Source organism: Lissotriton helveticus, chromosome 10 (genome assembly GCF_964261635.1).
Source record: "Lissotriton helveticus chromosome 10, aLisHel1.1, whole genome shotgun sequence".
NCBI classification, from domain to species: Eukaryota; Metazoa; Chordata; class Amphibia; order Caudata; family Salamandridae; genus Lissotriton; species Lissotriton helveticus.
In genome coordinates this window covers 1,037,051,421-1,037,070,795 of record NC_136071.1, presented here as the reverse complement: position 1 = coordinate 1,037,070,795, position 19,375 = coordinate 1,037,051,421, and the positions used below count along the sequence as shown (strand labels likewise).

General features: G+C 39.2%; 1 protein-coding gene across 1 annotated transcript in view; it reads right to left on the bottom strand.

Moving 5' to 3' along the window:
• The window catches only part of SLC39A12 (solute carrier family 39 member 12), a 402,419-nt gene that overhangs the window by 216,006 nt on the left and 167,038 nt on the right, over positions 1-19,375 (bottom strand). The window contains exons 7-8 of the mRNA XM_078664420.1: positions 13,450-13,622; positions 712-861 (exon numbers count right to left, since the gene is read on the bottom strand). Of these exons, the coding sequence (XP_078520546.1) occupies positions 712-861; positions 13,450-13,622 (323 nt within the window). The remainder of the gene's footprint in view (positions 1-711; positions 862-13,449; positions 13,623-19,375) is intronic.

Below are 19,375 nucleotides of genomic sequence, written 5' to 3'. Positions count from 1 at the left end.
CTGCCACACTGGAATGTTATTTCCTGTGACTTTTAAAAATTCCTGCAAATATGTGGCATCGAGTCTTATGGAAGTTTCCTCTTTTAAACCTTTTTGAACATGCTAAGCATATTAGGTGATAACTAGTGGTTATAATTCTTTTTCTCTACCCAATCATATTACTATTTGAATGTTTAATTGTCTGCTTTACCTATCATTCAGTGCCATCATAAGCATATGCTAGTAATGCGATGAAGTTGCTTCATTTATTGATACTTTTACAGAGTATTATTTTCAGCCCTCCTCTATTCCGTTACGTCTGTCATATTATATTTATTCAGTGTCATCTCATTGATATTAAATATTCATTCATATTCATACCTCGTTAGGACATGCCTATGAAGTGGTTATCATCACATATTTAAGGGCATAATTATCATAAATTTGCAACTTTGTGAAGAGTGAAAATTATGAATGTTGCACGTACCCAAACGTGCATTAATAATGTCATTTAGCCCTGCTTACATCTCAATATATCTCAGCCACTTTCATTTCTTTTAAATACCCACTGTGTGCTCCTATTACTAAATGCAAAACTTCTCTTTTATTCACTGAGCTTTAAACATGCATGTTCCTATATTTTATTCCATTCTGTTTGCCATTAATCAGTAATATAACAGGAAAGAAAAACAAAAACATAAGTGTGGAAGTACAAGTTGATTGGTCCTTTACCTGCCCCGTTGAAGCTAGAAGAAAGAATAGTTTTTCTATGAGGAAAAATGCATGGATTCCACCAATCATTCCCAGAAGCTTCCAGACATAGTCCTTCTCTTCATCTAAATGACTTGCTTCTGAGGTGTCGTGTGTGTGTAAACCAAGGATCTAAAAAAGAAATCTGAGTTAACACAGATGACAAAACATTTGCTAGATTAAGATGCATAGCATGATATTTCGCTTGCAAGCCCACCAAATGCACTGGTCAAGTTCCAAATATATCAGTGGATAAATATTCCTTCTGAAGATGAAGCCTCTCTGCATTTTTATTAACATTAGATTAATTAAAATCATTACAGTAAAATGTATACAATCATACATCCTCCCACCCTCCATCCGCACTGATGAAATAAAATATAAAATACAAGCAAGACCACGGATTACCCTTTTTTCCACTCATCAATTAGAAGCTCTCTTTTCACCATGCTTCCCTGACATCATAGTTAGTCGTAAACAATGATTGCACTAATCCCGTTATTGCACTCAATTTATCAAAAGGTTAACTTTCAGGAAGTGAAATAGAACCTCATTAGGTTTTCTCCAGGCTAAATGATCAATGAGTGCGTGGACAATCAGTGAGATTTCTAATTGACACGTTTTTGCTAGCTTTATAGGAGAAAAATCTATGATTTTATTCAAGAGAATGAATCACATATAGCATGTACATCCCTTTATTATTAATTCTAGGAGCGGCAATGAAGAGATGAAAAGTAAACACTATAGTATGCTGTTATTACATAGTTCTAAGAGGCAGTCACATCAGTTAAGGTGATAGGTGATCAAACAGTGGCAAGGAACACTCAAGCTAGAAAAAATGCACCCACGAGAAACACAGTTTTCATTGGGACGAGTCCAACCAGAATGCAGAAACACAGTCATCTTGGCAAGTCGTCAAGAAGCACAAGTCAAACTAGCACAACCTTGACCGTGTGATATTCTCATATCAATAGCCTGACATCCAAATGAGATGCAAACAGTGGCCATCAGCAACACACTAGCATCCATTCCATTCCAGAGTACAGCCTGTGTAGGTAGCCAATCCAAAAAACACCAGGCGAAAGCTATCCTGTCACTGTGATATCTTGCAAGAAGGTATCCAGGCCAGAGAACGTAATGTTTGAACTGTCAGAGCCAGGTTCATAGGTAGACGAGGAAAAGCTTTCAAACAGGAATACATCCACCAGTCGAAGGACTAAAGGAGCAGCTATCCAGGCCCGTAAAAAACAGAAGAAACTACAAAGGAACAAAAAAGCTGAATTTCCTACAAGCGGCTTTTGGCATAGTAAGAGGTGTATGCATGCATGTTTGGTCTACATATCTAGCCTTCCTTCTTTCCGAATCTAATCATGCCTCAAAAGATGGTTAACAGAGCACCCATACAAACACACAACATCATTGAGCAGAAAGTCATTATATTTTAATTATTCGAAGTAATTCTTTGTGTGCTTGCACTACATTGGTGTTTTGTTCCTCTTCTCCAAAATAGTTTGTAAGACTGCATTAGGCTGGTGTTTGCTGCACAATATCACACTGTGTCAGGCCATAAATATCGCCCCCAACACTGTCCCCTACCCATACCCGGATCCTCAAGCTGTGGTGGGTGAGAGTAGGTATGGGTGAGAGTAGGTATGGATGAGAGAAATGGTCTGGTTGATTCCTTTTTCAGATGACTGAGTGTAGAAATGACTGCGAGCCATTGGCCAGGAAATACTCTCTGAGATTAATTTGTAAGCATGAAAAGGTACACCAGTAGAGGGACAGACATCAATCTCTTAGTAGCAGGAGTGTTCTGACTCAACATGCTCTCTTTCAAGTGTGGTATAAAGGCAGAAAAACAGAGTTTTATGCTCTGGCTATGGTAAATCAGTAGAAACTAAAAAAGAGACATTAAACGAAACAACATGAACTTACTAAAAAAAGAAGCAGCCACCCTGAAATATACACAGTGGTCTGTCTGAACACAAGTTCTCTCTTACTGCGTCTCCATGTATGCAAATTTTGCCTACTCAACGCACTGCATCATTTTTAGGGGTGAGCGATGAATTCAACTCTGCGGGCGGAGTTTTGACTACTCTGCCCTTGGTGAAGTTCCAAAAGCTCTGCAGAGTGGAGTTTTTCCTCTTGTGTGGCTCACCAACGTTAAGTTGGAAAGTGCGAGCACGGAAAATCATATGCTTCACCACCTCCCGGTGATCATTGCAAGTCGCTACAGCTCGCATTGAGAAGCCTACCGAACATCTACTCGAGCGGCAGAAAGAAGCAGCGCCCTCTTGTGCTGCACATGGTGCCATTCGTGCTGATTTTTTATCGCAGGACAAACTCCAAGCGCTAAAAATCAGCGCAAGCAGTGCGAGTTACCATCGCTTGTAGAACTCAAGGAGTTCCGAGGAGCAGACCTCCGCGAACTCAACCCAGTGCAGGCCTAATCATTTCCTAATTGGACTAACTGATCACATGCAATAGAGTTTCTCAGCATTTCCTGAATAGTTTAAGCCCATACTCACAATAAGGGGATAGATTCAACGCAGTGCTCATATGCAGCAAGCTAGCATGCACTATTTTATAAACTTTCTGTAGTATCTTGGTTATTATGTTTTACATCTCTTCCACTGCTTCACCAGTGGAACACTCTTAAGATGATGTCACTTAGAATGTTGGTGTATGAATCACACAGTTGGAGAAGGGCTGAGCGCCTTGCTGGCTGCTCCTGGTGGGGCTGATTACCATTGTCCTTCAAATCTTCTAATTAACTTCAATAAATCCTCCTGAATATCATCTACCTGCGTGGAGTCAGTTACTACATTTTATTGGCGACGAATTTAACCACTACACTTTCCATTATGTCACTTTGCAGAGCTATATGTTTGTCTGTCAATAATAACCTCCTATTTTTCTATGTACAGTATACCGCAGATAATGAATTGTATGTAATCCTTTTGCTTCACTTATAAATTTAACCCCTTCGACGCTGATGACGAGCTGGGCTCGTCATGAGGTAGCCTCCTGCTACGCTGATGACGAGCCCAGCTCGTCACGTAACATGCGCTTTCGCATATCTCAGCGTACGAGCGGAATTCCGCCCGCACGCATGCGGTTAATGAGTTTCCACACATTCATTTCCAATCTGTTCTTGTCATGTATTCAGAGACACGTCTGTTGCCTGCAATTACAAACAGGATACATTGTTTCCTTTTAGATCTTCCATAGAACACTTTTACATGTGGTTGCTGATGGTTTCCCACATATTTCAATCAGCATCACATGTTTAAACTGGCTATACCTGCGCCTGATCCCTCATAATTTTATGTAACATACATTTCTTGATGTCAGTTACTTATTTTTTTGTATTCCTTTATTTTTGTGATTTTATATAGTGCAGACATGGCCTATAGGGATCAAAGCGCTTTAGAGTAAAGCTGAATGTCTCAATAAATAATAGAACATATAAATGTAAAGATGGAGAGAAATTATTGGTTAGTCCCCCCAGGAGCTATAGTGCTTCATATGTTTTCAATGTAAATCATAGCAGTGACAAGCAGGGGGTCCAAAATGAGTGTTTAACAAATAGAAGATATACAGGTAACATTACAGGAGGAGAGAAGACAAGGTCGTTAATTACTTCACGTGTTCATTGTAAGACATAAAAGTGTCAAGCAGTCTAGTAAAGCACATTTGATACTGGCCCCTCCTATAAATAAATCTACACATTGTGGTGCTTCTTTATTGGAAGGCTTGGCTAAAATATGTAATCTCCTTCCAGGACAGGTAAGTGGCTTAGAAAGTGAATTTGCCTTTCGTAAATCCTTGAAAATGTACCCCTTTACCAATAATCTCCATCTGATCCTACATATTTTAATATTGCAGCTCTAGGACACTCTTCTGATTAACTGTTGCACTTTACAAGTAGCGTCATTCATTCATTCAAGCGGGTGATATAGTGCCACAAGCCAGACAACCATTGTTCGTGCTAGTTGAGATTGGTCTGCACTTGGCAAGAGCTTGAAGAGGTGGGAGCAAGTTTGGCCAGGTGTCATTCCAAGAGAAGGGCTTTGAGGTCTTTTTTGATGGACACATGACATGCGGTCAGGGGAAGGCTCAGCAAGAGGGGGTTCCATAATCTTGTAGTGGTTCCGGAAAACAAATGTCTCATGTACAGGTTATGCTTGAAGGTGAGAGGTTTGAGGAGGAGCAATTTAGCAATTGTCACAGCTTGCTCCTCAGATTTTCAGTTTCTCTGCAAGGTACAAGGGTACAGAGGAGTGCATAGCTTTATTAGTGATACAAACAATTTTAAATAGAGCTCTCACTTTTATGGAGAGCCGCAGAAGGAAGCGTAGAATAGGGGAGAGGTGGTAACATTTCTTGTGTTCTGTCACAAAGCAGATTGCCACATGAAGGATTACTCTGAGAGGACTTAGGTGAATGTTGGAAATTCTGGAAAGGAGCTCAATTCTTCTGTAGTCATGTCTGGAGAGCACAAGTGCTTGAAGAACATATTTAAGGTCATGTGCCGGGATGAGGTTCCTGATTCCCCAAAAGAGCCTTTGCTGGACCTGGACACTCTTAGCCATGGAGGAGTTATGATTCTGAATGTTCAGACATCTGTTGAGTGTGAATCCTTGAAATTTGCCATTCTGAATAATGAATGGATGGCTGTCTGTGTCCAGGAGGAGATCCATCCAGTCTTGGATCGGTGGGTTAGCTTGCTCTTGGGAGATGAGAAGGAATTCTGTTTTTATTGGTTTATTTTGAGATGGTTGTTAGACATCCAAGTTTTTATTCTATTCAGGCAGTTGATGCAGTCTTCTACGTTTGAGAACTTCAAGTACATTTGGGTGTCATTGGTCTATAGGTGGAAGAGGACTTCGGAGTTCCTGAGCATTGTTCCTAGGGGTTCGAGGTAGAGGTTGAAAAGGGTTGGGGTGGGAATAGAATCTTATGGAACCCCTTGTTGACTAGGCGTTAGATGGCATTCCCAATTTTTACAATTTGGGAGCGGTTAGTTAAGAAAGAGGTGTACCAATTAAGGGCAAAACCATCGACAACCATTCAATGCTTCTGGGTGTTTTATTAGCTCCTGCTGGGTGACTGTCTTGATGCAGCAGAGAGGTCAAGGAGCACAAGTAGACAGGAATTGCCCGTATCTAGAATGTGGAGGGCGATGTACACGACCTCTAGAATTGCAGTCTCAGTGCAGTGGCCCTGATGAAATCTGGATTGAAGGGAGTCAAGGAGGTTGTTGTCCTGAATGTGGCATGACAGTTGGAAAGCTACACAAGTTTCAATCAACTTGGGTAGGAGAGGCAGGGTGTAAGTTGTTGAAACTGCTGAGGTCCAGGAGAGGAGAACTTTGACTACTTTCTAGATCACCTGGGAAAAAAGCCCTGGTCTAATGATGAGTTAACAAGGATTGACCAAATGGGGAGGAACAGTTTGGCTTAGAATTTGCTGATGGAGCCTGGGAGCCACCATTGATAAAATATGTATAACATTTGTCTCAGAGATTAGGGAGAAAGATGACCATGGCTGTAGTGCCTTTGAAGGCAGTATCTCTTAGATTATGTTGTCAACTTTCGAAGAAAGGTTAATGTCTTTCTTGTAAATAACAACTCTGCAAAGTTACTGCAAAGGATCTCCAAATCCATAAATGGGGGTTGAAGGGAGTGTTGGAATGATTACTTACCTCAAATCATTTTTTGGGTCTATTCTTGGCCATATCAAGGAGAGATCTGATATGTAATGCCCTGGCTATAGAGAACTCCCCTTTGTACTTTTGTCTTGCAGTACAAAGCTTAGATAGAGTAAATGGTGAATGTGCTTGCAGCCAGGCTTCTCCAATCTGCTGATGTTTTTCCTTTCGATACAGCGAACTTTGGAGAACCAGGGGGTAAGAGGGTTTGGGTCAACTATATTTGTACTTGAAGGGTGTGTTTTTCTCAATCAGGGAGTCCTTTCAGAGGTTAAAATTATCTGTGGCATTGATGATGTCAAGTTGAGTCCCTATTGAGGTGAGGTTTGGTAGGGCTAGGTTGGCAAATTGGATTCAGTATTGATGTTATTGATATCTCTGAACCAGATTTCTTTATTTCTTCGCTTGACTAAGGGTTTTCTTGTTTTTGAAAGACACTATGAAGGGAATCTGTAGTTGATCCAACCCATTAACTGCAATGATGGACACTGATCAAAATAATAAAGGTGATCTGGAGATGATCTGGTTGAGTGTGGCACATTTGTAGTTTGTTGTTTTCTGGGTGTGCTGATGTAGGTCATTGTCTTCCTAGAAACGTGCAAAGTGGTCCAGTGGGTTATTTTGTTTGAAACCCCAGTGGACGTTGAAGTCATCGAGAAAGATAATAATGTTGTCAGGGCTGATTAATTTTGCTGTGAAGAATTCCATGCACTCTTCGATGAATGTGTTATTGATGTAGTAGTATAAATCCTTCATTCATGAGGCCTCAATTCACTTAACAACCACCTCCATCCTGTTGCTGTTCTGATAATTTGGTGACCAAAATGACTAAGAAGGTAACAGAAATGGCACTGATATTACTGTATAGTAAGTTGAGGTCCTTGGAGAGAGAATCCTGGCTAAATGTAGTGAGCCTGATGGAAAGTAATAGGCTGTGGAGCAACAAGGTAAAGATGAAAATCTCTTGACATCACCAAGAAACACCCTGTAGGAGGAATTCATACAAGGGCCTGGAAGATGTGTCAATGCTGATAAAATCCCCATCAAAGGTCACGTTTGAAGATTCTGTCCATACTGAGAAGGTTTATATAGCCAAAGTGTAACATGCATTCTCAGCTCTCACCGCTGCAGTGGTACATGTAGGCGGATACCTTCTCATGCCTGCAGCTCAGCTGGAGGACACAAGCATCATCAAGTCTGTAAGTCTCAAGCACTCGAATGGCTCTAAATTGTCACATACTACCCAGACACTGTTCATGATTGGATCCTACACATTATTAAGAATATGTTGCCTACACCCAAATAGTACATCATACTATTCTTTATGTCCTTTGGTCAATGTTCCGTTAATATTTAACAACATGCTGGAGAGATTTCTTACGCATGGATCTGACCAGCTGTATTTTTTAATTTGAGAACCATTAACACTTCTGAAGACATCAACAATCGGACTTTGATGAGAGATGACACAAAGATGTCCCTATGTTACTAATTTGCAAACAGTAAGGTCACCTAGAAAATTTTTGAAAAATGTAAGATGATATTTTAAAATGAACAAGGTATGCTCCGTAAACTTATGAAAATTCAGATATGCCAAATATATTCATAGAAGGCATGCATATTTTGCCTATTGGCACATTACCGGTTTATTGGACCCAAGCAAAGTGTATACTGCCAAGAGATATTGTTTCAGAGCGCTGCCAATATGAAAAACATAATGGCGCAACCCACAGGCAAAGTGTCTGTTCGTGGGATAGCCAAGGTTTCCAGCGGACCATAGGCAAAAAGAAATGCTCTAGCTGGACAAATCTATCAGAAAGCTTCCTTTGACAATGCCACCTGAATTACTAATGGATGTATTCAACAATTCTCCATACAATACTTGAGTACTTTTATATAGATGCCTCCCACTGGACACCTCATGAGATCAAAATATCTAAAAGACAAATTTATTTTACATCATTGTTTACAACAAAAATTCCAACAACAATTATTGCACCCCATCCTTGCACATAGTACATAGTTTTATCAAAAGACAGACATTAAATAATTTCCCAATGTGATCTGTCTAGAGGAGGTCCACTCTAGCTGAGAACATCCAGTTAACTTGTGTTTGAATCATCTGATTGAATTTACACGGGGTTCCACAAATTAATTGTCATTTTAAATCTTCACTGCAGACTTCTCATACTATGTTGTCAACTTGTTTTAGCCTAAAAAGTTGTGGCCTCCTCAAGACAGTACAAGGGTGTGTAGAACTGCCTAATAAACAAATATTGAAACATTATAAATGCATGTGATACACAAACGTGTTTTTGCACTAGAATGTTTTTGAGACTAGCTTCAGAAGATTGTTTGATTTTGTGTCAATTATTACTTTTCCTTATTTTGTTTTTGAAGCCGTTTTATACACCCTTGTATTGATTTATTTGTAATTTACAAAGATGTAAAATAAATTTGCCTTTCAGATATTTTGATTTCATGAGGTGTCAAGTGGGAGGTATCTATATACAAATACTCAAGAAGTAGTGTATGAAAAATTGTTGAAAATATCCAATAGCAATTGAGGTTGATGTTGATCGAACATTTATTAGAGATTTGACCTGCTAGAGTTTTAATTCGTGTCTTTTGTTTTGATAGCTCGACTCTAGAGGATTATATGGACTTCCCCTTGTTTTCTTGTATGCAAGTGGACCACATGCATTTTGCCTATGTGAAGACACAAATAATCCATTGGAGTTAAAGGCAGATTGCCTTATGGTATGAAAACATGGGGGAGTTTCTTCACTTATCAAGGTAGGAGAAGTTGGCCGGTAGGCCATGGGCGTGGGATGCCCGACCCTCTGAGCACAAGAAGGTTTAGTCAAAGTTATAGAGTCTAGAGCTAAAGAAACTAAGAAACCCAGGAGGTTAGCAATACCAGCAGCTATGCCTTCTCCTAAAAAAGGAGTCGGGAGCTTGATTGTGGTTGAAAGATAATTGCCAATGACTGAAGCCCAACATAATGGGATTAGTTATAGAATGGAGACCTGAACCTCAGGATGGCCTGTACAGTCAATTAGTAGAAGGGCAGGTATGACAATCAGGCCAAAGATAGGATTGGGCCAAATAAATGATGAGCCAGATAAGTGGGAGAGCTGTTGGGCAAGGCCAAGAGTTACATTTAAATCGAGAAGCTGAGCACTTCTAGAAATAAAAGGCAAATTGATAATGACACTGAGTTTTATCAAATCAGTCAGTAGAGCTTTGTAAAGCTATGACAGCAAAATACTGAGCAATTGTAGAGTTAAAATTAGTGTGGGCAAGGTGTTTGGTAGACTAAGGCTCCTACTATCAAATAAGAAGTGGACATCCCAATTTTAGTCATATAGTAAAAGTAAGAATGTAAGTGATTTGCAAAAAATGAAGACAACTTCTCCACCCAGCCCAGTAGGGTGGTTCAGGTGGAGAATCTTGAAGGAACGAAAAACCAATATCAGTATGTCAGCAGGAGTCTCAAAACAAGGTCTTTCTAGCAACAATTGTGTCAAGGTTATGTCCTTGAACAAGATCAGAAATGTTGTTTCTATGGGGACTTAGAGGGAGGCACATTTAAAAACATACCCAAGAAAGTAGGAATGGAAAAAATGTAAAGCCTAGGGCTGTGCACCAAGTCAACAGTTACAGTCGGAAATATTGTGCTGGTGTATTAAGTTGTGTTGTAGCTGATATCATCAGTCATATGACTTGCATTAAGGAACAGAGGATTAAGTTTCAGAAGTATGTCAAAACTATAAACAAGGTGGAAGGTAAGGGGAGCAGATGGTTTTGCCTTGAGCACACCACCTATATGCATTTGTGCAACACTAAATAGGGAATGCTGTATGTTCAATGAGTGGGTGATGTTGTCCCAAGCGGATATCCCTGGTGAACTCAAGCAGAATTAAAAAAATAAAAAACAGGAGGATGGTGAAAAGTAGTAAAACTGAATTTTGAAATCAAAATGATCTATAAAATGACAAACCAAGTACTCACTAAAAAAAAGAAGTGCCTACAAGCACATGAATTAAAAAGGTATCTAAAGTGATGAGTGGCAAATGGGTGCACACTCTTCTAACACAGGGGGAAAGGAAACAGAAACAGGCAAAGGTAAAACTGCACCATAGTGATGCAGACAGTAAATGACAGATCCTAGGAGGGCACGTCCTCTAAAAAAAAATAGACAAGAATAGCATGTGATCAAGGTGACCTCGTTTTAGTTCAAGAAGGAAGACAACCAGCAGAAATAAAAGAACGAGATTTGGGAGAAACAAAAGAAAGAAACATGTACTACATGTGTTCATGTTGTAATGAATCAAGTACTAGAAACTAAAAACACATTAATTCAAATTTGAAAAGCATAAGAAAAAGGCAAACCAAATAAAAACACAATAAAATAAGCACTAACTATGCGTAAAGATCACTTAACTTTTGATGATGCAACATTGTCTGAATCCCTACAAGAAATCACTTATATCAGGAGATTCTGATATGTGCAACTAATGGATGGCAAGTCCCAATGTTAAAACCAGAGGCGTTTTTTCACCCAACAATATGTCTTTGTCTCCCACTCTACCACAGAGTGATTATGTTCCACTTTTTAAAGTCTTGTAGAGTAAAGACTACACTTATCTCTTTTCTTTTTACAATCATTGCAAAATAGCACCTTGTCCTCTCTGACAATCAATAGTTGTCAAAATGATTGTATCTTTAAGAGTCCAAGGAAGGCAAATCACACATACCAATCTGTATATCTCCAAATGTATCTTTCCATGCAATATGCAAAAAAAACCTAGTAAATATTTTTCGTCAATACGTTCAACTGTTCTTGCCTACCTTTGAGTTTATCACCAAATGTGGAATACAATTCTGCTAATGCAAAAACAGACATACATAACATTCCATATACTTGCGTGAGGCTGCTTTTACAAATGCATCTATGAAGCTGACTGTTGCCATAATTCTTTCTTTTAAATAGGTTTTTGCAGAATGAGACACCACCAGAAACCTCACCAAACATTTTCATCTCTACATGGGGAATCCATTTTCAAATAATGTGCCAATGATTCACACACAAGCTGATTACCCTTTTCAACCCCCCCACCATGTACCATGATAGCGACCTTAAGACTTAATTAGAATGCACATTTAATCAACCAATAGTTGTATGAGCCTTTGCAAAACTGAGGCTATTGATTCCAATTTGAATGATCCTGTAGAACCTACAGCGTTCAAAGATAAGTCACAAACTATGAAAATTCTAAGGAATCTTGGTGCACATTTCTTTGGTGGTCATGTCTGGTCGTGTCTTGGTATCCTTATTTCACATCTATCTTACTTCTTGGTGAGCCTGCTCGAGTTATTGAATTATTTTCTTCCCGTACAGTTCGCTGGGGCAGGAAGGTGGGCCCAGTGTCCTGACTACTGACCAGGGAGGATTCTATCTTGCAGTTCCCTCCTAAAATCCTCTTCATGACGTGACAAGTGATGCACCAAGGACATGCACTCCTGACTAAACACTCTTAGATCAGATTCACTTGACATTGCCATCATGCAACGTAGTTAACGTCTCTGATACTAAGCAGAGGATGTCAAATCATCATATAACTGTGTTTAATCATGGACATTTTAGCTATGCATAAATCCTCACACATCCCACTTACCTTACTGGCTAGGATTAACTACAACAAAGAGTCCAGTATTTACATCCCATCAATAATCTTTTTATGCACCAATATATCTAAGACTTTCTTTAACTATTTCTCATAAGACACAGTCTCAGTTATCTGTGCCCTACCTTCATATACATCTTAACAAATCAATGTATTCTGAAACAATGATTCCAACAGAATGTTTACTTTTATACATTTCAATATACAAACACTAGCGCGCTTTTGCAGATCTGATTTCTGAACCTTGGGCCAGATGTACAAATATCTGGTTGCATAATGCTGGTCGCAAATTTCAACTCGTATTTCTGCAAACAGTAAAGATTTTTAAGAGCCAACCTAAGTGCTAATAGGTTGTTCTTGAAAATCTGAATCATAGTTGGTTACAGTCCAATCTACTGCTCCCTACCCAATAACCCTAAAATCCCCTTATCTCCCATTACCTTCATGTGCCCCAGAAGCCTAAAATACCCTTAGTTTCACTTGCCACTACCTGCCCCTTAACCCTAAAAAGACCTTACCCCTTATACATTTACCCTCCCATGAACTCTAAAATTCCCTCACTTCCCTTAACCACTACTCGTCTCTAAACCTCAAAAAACACTTACCATCCTTTATCTTTACCCTCTCTTCACTCTTACCCATTCCTTATTACAAAAATCCCCCTTTTTATGATGAGATAATAATTATGTAATTTGAAAGAAAAAAGTAACATGCATGATAAAATACCACAGGGTAAAGTAACAGAACTGAGACTGCTGAGTACTTACCTGCTGGGTACTTACCTGTGTCATGCTTACCTGTGTGGTAGTATCCTGTAGGTTGAGACCGTGGGGTAAAGATTCCTATGAACTAATGTTTTAGTTAATGAAACGATCTCAGCATTATGAATTTGTGAGATGTTTTGAAATAGTGCAAATACATAAGCAATCAAAGAAGCACAGCCATAATGATATACTTAAAAAAAATAAAAGGTAATTGATTAGTCTGCATAGTGAAGAACAACAAATCAATGACATACGGTCATAGGGTAAGCTACAAGAAAAAGTATTTGAAGCTGCAAAATGAAAAGCAAAACTATATTGTTGCACTTTTTTTTCAAAAACTGTAACTCGCCCTCAGATATATGCACTCAAATTGTGAAAAAAGTGATGAATGGTATATTATTTTTGATTTTTGCAACTTCTGTGTAATGGAAAGCGTACTATTGTTGATGCAGTGAAAGGAATAATCTTCAATACTGTTTCATGCTGCTCTTATTGTTTTAGTGATGGGCACAAATGTTATCTTCAGTAATGATGAGCAGTCACAACTCTTTACCTGAGGAATGAGATGTAGTAAGGCATCTCCAGAAAGCGTCCCTACAGCTAAGCCTACAAACATCTGTAGTATCAGCTTGTAGTTTTCTTCACAGGAACTGAACAGTATAAGAGTGGTGCCAAACATGGATCCCACTGTGAGAATTATCACTGCAATAGTGCTGTAGCCATACCCTGCAAAAACAAAAAGAGCACCGTCAATATTTACTGTGATCAAAATTGAATTCAATAATTATAGTCATGCAAATTACAGACTTTTTTTTGGAGAGCACACTCCCATTATAAATATGCACAGTGTATTTCTGATTTTGGGCACAAAGAAAAGCATGAAAATCTTTACTGGCCAATGGAATTTCTTATAAACGGTGGTTTAGAAGACCATGCTCCCGCATATTCGGAGATGGAGAATACCGAAGGTTTCTGAACGTTTCATGTCTGAAAATCTGAACAAACGCCGATGAGTGATTATAAGGCATGAATGCAAGTAGGAAACACAAATGATGACGTGTGCTCAATGAGGTGATTATCAATGGTATTTGTAGGAGTAAATCCAACTTCCATCTGTAAAAGTCTCCATGCTCGCATTCTACATTGCAGTAGATTTATAAAGCTAAATAGTTCGGCCAGAGTGTGTTTGCTGCATTCTATGTTAGACGCCCTGAAAACAATCAAAGAAACAATACAACATCAATCTGTCCACCAGAATTGTAGAGTGGTGATACTTTCTGATTATGTGTAATGCAACACCATTTGGCTCTCATATTTTGGCAGGTATTCTGGGATTTTTTTGATTGTCCTATGCTTCCTCGCCAGATCCTGTCTTTTGTGGATAAAAAGGGAACATACTGTAATCCGGTTCCTGGTTGAAGTTTTCTAACAACAAACATATTTATGCCCCTTTTTCATCGCTCTTGCACTACGCAGCGTAGTGCAAGAACAACGCAAATGTAAATTGAGATTTATAAAGCTACACAAGGCCACCTTGCATGGCCCTGCATGGCTTCATAAATCTCGAGTAATGCAACACACAGCGCAAATTACTGCGTACATTACTCTGCGCCATGGAGGCATTTCCTTGGTTGTTGTGTGGGTGTTCCCACATAATATCCATGGATTTAACACATTCCCAGGTTTACCTAAATAGGTAAACCTGGGAATGCACCAAAAAGATACGAAAGAGATTCATAATGGGGAGAAATATCTTAATTCCTCCTCATTTTTTCCTCTTTCTATGTGTGTTGCAGCATGGTGCAAGGGTGCCTGCGTTGGCACTAGGCTGCCAAAACAGCAGTAGCGCCAGGAAAAAAGGTGACTTGCTGCGTTGCCCTGTGCCACACTATTCATAGATATGCTCCAAAGTGTGTAGCTCTGTCATGACCTGTAGTACTTTGCTTAGATTCCTAGTGCCTGTTCCCTATTGATCATAGGTGATCTCCATGGGTTTAATTGCCTTCCACTATGTTTTGTCTGGCACAACTTCTGTTAGTAGATTGGGACTGATTTGGTAAATAGTAAGGCCCCATCTGCCATAAAGTGGAGAACCATGTTCTGTAGCTAGTTAGACCCTTTGGCTCCAGAAGCCACCTGTGTAGATGCCTTTTAGGAGATCTAAACATAGTAGTGTGCACGCTATAGACCCACAAATTCATTTGTTCATTCATTTATTGATGGGAAGTAGACATTGAACCAATAATGTCATACCCTCTACACATTTTAATGCTCCATTTTGAGGTCTCCAAAGACACTACATTATAGTGGACATACACCTCCTCAAGAAAACCACCCTCCTCCTTGAGGAGCTCCATGATAAGCTTGCTGAGTGTAACTTTCATGTTACCACACTGAAGGACCGGTCGCATGATAAAGCATGTCACTTCAGAGAGTGAGGGCATTGATCCATTTTTAGAAAAGACACACAGATTCTTTTTTATCTATCTGGTTAAACCATGTAATTTAGTATATAATATCGACCCTTTTACTAACACTTATCCACACGTGCACTCTTTTAATTTTTCTTCCATAAGGACATCATCGACCTCTCCTGCCATGTATCTGCAACTGAGTGTTGTCTGTGTGTACAAAGGTGCCTGTATGAGAGTTTTTTGCACTTTGGCCCATATTACAAAGCAATGTGCAACCATTCCAATAATATCGCATGCACCTAAAACACACCTGACCAAATTGACTTTTTAAAGTTTTTGTTAAATAATGTTGCTGTACTTTATTCTTGATCATTTCATACATTAATCTTTATTTCGGTCAATTATAACCAGAAAAGATACATTAAAAAAACAATTTTACAATACCAATTAATCCAAAGTTGGGGTACAGAAAAGAAAAGGGGACATTAATCACGATAAACTTGACCAATTTGGAAAGTGCAGGTGCAATGACTCTTCTACTTAACATTTGACTCTAGAGCTTTAACCCAACTTTCTTCCTTATCAGGTATGCATTAAATAGGAACCTGCTTACACAGAAGTTGATTAGTTGTGAGGTGTCAGTCTTCAATATGCGTTCGGCCTCACTACAACTCCTAACACCCAAATTCCTACAGAGGGACCTAATCCATCGTTCCCTGGCTATTTTATATGCAGGAAAGAAGAAGAATATATGCGCATCATTTTCTTTAACCTCTTTTGTACATAAGGAACACAAATCATGTCTGCTATCCACCTTGGTTCTGACCCATCTAGATATGTTTGCATTTGTTTGTAAAACCCCATATCTCAACTGCAGAAATAGGGATTTCGCTAGCGGGGGACCTACCTCGTCTAAAAAATGTTCAAATTGAGCAACATCTTTAAAAGCTATAAACTTCAAAGTTAAGGACCCAACAGATGAACTATGTAGCATGTTATTATTCATGTATGTGCAGTAAGTAGACTTTAAATGTTGCTTACAAGATGATGTCAACTGTAATGGGTCTTCCCAATAATGGGATAGGCCTAACTTCTTCGTCCACAATATAACATGCTTTAGCCAGGGAATGTCCTTACTTCGACCTATCTTCAAGATCTCCTCCATGCCTTCTCTATAGTGAGACAGCTCAGGAGTCGACCAAATCCTGATCCAAAATAGTAATGGTCTCAGCACTGCATGGTGGTCAGTACGTTTAATATTAAGGTCCATAAGTACTGGGATTAAGGGCGTTCTGGTTGGGAGTTTTAATGATTTCCGTAAGAAATTATTTTCTTCCCGTTCAAAATTCTTTTTACAATGTGGCCCCCAAATCTCTGCCCCATAGAGCGCGGCTGATTGAGCTTTGATCTTACAAACTTCCAAGGCAGGAGAGACAGCCTTAGAAGAACTGGCCCCATGTGTTTTCAATATTGGCAGAGAATTTTGGAGCAACATTATCCTGCTCTTTTCCAATTGCCCCTTCCAAGACAGTTTAGTATCCAGGGTAATTCCTAAATAGTTAAAACTGTCCACATATTCCAATTTTTGGTTGTTTCAAACTAAATTCTTCTTGAATGATTTCTTTGGGTTTATTGACATATATTTGGTTTTACCTGAATTGATTTCAAGGCCCTTCATAGTGCAATAAGTATTAGAGTTCACTAGGCATTGCAATCCCTTTGGAGTTTGCGAAATTAAGATTGTATCATCAGCAAATAATAATGCTGAAATAACTTCGCCCCCGAGTTGTGGGGAATCATGTTTGCAACTTTCTAGGTATTTGGGGATATCATTTACATACAGTGAGAAGAGTGTGAGTGCCAACACACACCCCTGTCTTACACCCCTTCTCACTGGTATTGCCTTAGATAATTCCCCCCTCGGCCCCCATTTGACTCTTGCATAATTTACTACATGGAGCCGAATCAATTGCACGAGTAGTTCTTCTGGCACCCCAATATGTTTTAACGAGTCCCACAGTAGGACCCGGGGGACCAGATCAAAGGCTGCCCTTAAATCTACAAAGGCAATCTATAAGCTGCCCTTCCTTAAGATGATATATTTCCAACAAATACATGTGAATCTAAACACTTGATCAATGGTACTTGTTTTGATTCTAAACCCCGCTTGGTACTTTGATAAAATATCTGCTTCATCCATCCATTCTAATAGTCTATTTAAAATGTGCCTATCGAAAACTTTCTGTAAAATGTCAATTAAACTAATTGGGCGGTAATTTGCCGGATCATAACGATTACCCTTTTTAAAAATTGTCACAATCTCTGCCCCTTTCCATGTATCAGGAATTGGCGTACCTGCAACTATTGAATTACATAAGAAATGTATATACAGTCCGCAGACTTCCATGTCATTCTTCAATAAATCTCCTGTAATTTTATCAGGCCCAGGAGCTTTTCCTGATTTAATGGCCTGTATTGCTTGTATGGTCTCTTCTAAACTAAAGTGCATATCAACAGCCTTTGCTGCAATTTCCAATTCTTTTTAAGTTGTAGGAAATTCCCTAATATTATCAGACGTACAGACGAGAAAAGTGTTCCATCCAAGTATTTTCATCTAGAAAAGGTCTTTAACAGTCCTCCCTGTCTTGTTTCTCCTTGCTTTTAGACTCCAGAAGGCAGCCTGGTCTTTGGACTTTGCTGCAGTAATTAAATCAGTCCAAATATCATCATCCCAGGCTTTTTTTGTTTCTGCAAGTGTTCTATTATAATGTTGCCTTCTCTCCCGTATTTCTAGTATGTTCTTGCGTTTATTTGCCTGGCTTAGGGTAGTATTAGCTAGTCTGCAATCTTTATTATACCAGGGGTTTCCTACCTCACTTTGGTTGCTCCTTCCTCCATTTTTCTCTTTGTAAATGTTACTTAAAAACAGGGTCAGTGCATCTACCAAATCAGTATGCATATCCAGTACGCGACGTTCCCCTACTGAGAAATCTTGGAGTAGTGTAACAATATCAGTGAAGGTGTTATACATATTTATCATCACTGCATCTTTGGCTAGAATATAAGGCCATTTCAGGGCTCGTCTATTATTACTTTTTAAGAGCTCACAGGCAGCTAAATCATTTCCTTCAGTCCCAGCTGTAATAAACTTAAAAAGCTGAGATTCTAATGTCAGTTGTAATCTATAATGATCGCTCTCCATTCTGGGGTAAATTTTAAAATCAATGGCATAATGCCACAGGCTTATTGAAACCAGTATAAAATCTATCTGGCTTCGTGAGCTACCTTTTCAAAATGTAAATGCCGTAAGTCTATCCGATGGCAGACGCCCATTACATGCCCTCAAATCATGTCCTGCAGTAAGCTTTAGGATTTGTGCCACTGCAACAGTACATTTTACCTCCCTGTTGCTATCTATGGTCGGAATATTATTCGCCATATCTTGTTCTGCAAAAAGATTGTCAAAGCCCAATATCGTTTCAAATTTGCAATTAAAGTCACCACCAACAATTATCCGTGACATGGGCCCTATTATGTCTAAAAAAGAGTCAAGTTGCTCTATTGCCAGTGATTCTTTATTGGGTGCACTTGGCCTATTATAGATATTAATTAAATATAGGTCCTTATTATCTCGTGAAACAATTTTTACACCCAGCAAATCCCGGGACTGGATATACAATGGGATAATATCGATTTTAAGGGTAATCCCTATCCAAATTACCAAACCCCCTGATGGTCTCCCTCTAACAGAGGGGCTAGCATTCTCACTAAATGTTTTGAAACCCAATCTCTGAGGGATTTTCAATGACCAGGTCTCCTGTAGGAGGATTATATCACTCTGGTCTATATAATTACTCCATATAATATCCAATAAATTCTTATTGATACCTGCTATATTCCAGGAGGTGAGCTTCACTTCCAGATTCCTACTTGTTCCCATTAGTTCGGAATCCACATGCACATCCAAATTTATTGATACATTATTAACTTCCGTATGTCCGGTTTGTGATTCGGGGCTAAGTATTTGTGGGGGCGGGGTGGCCTCTAATCCCCTCCTATAACTGA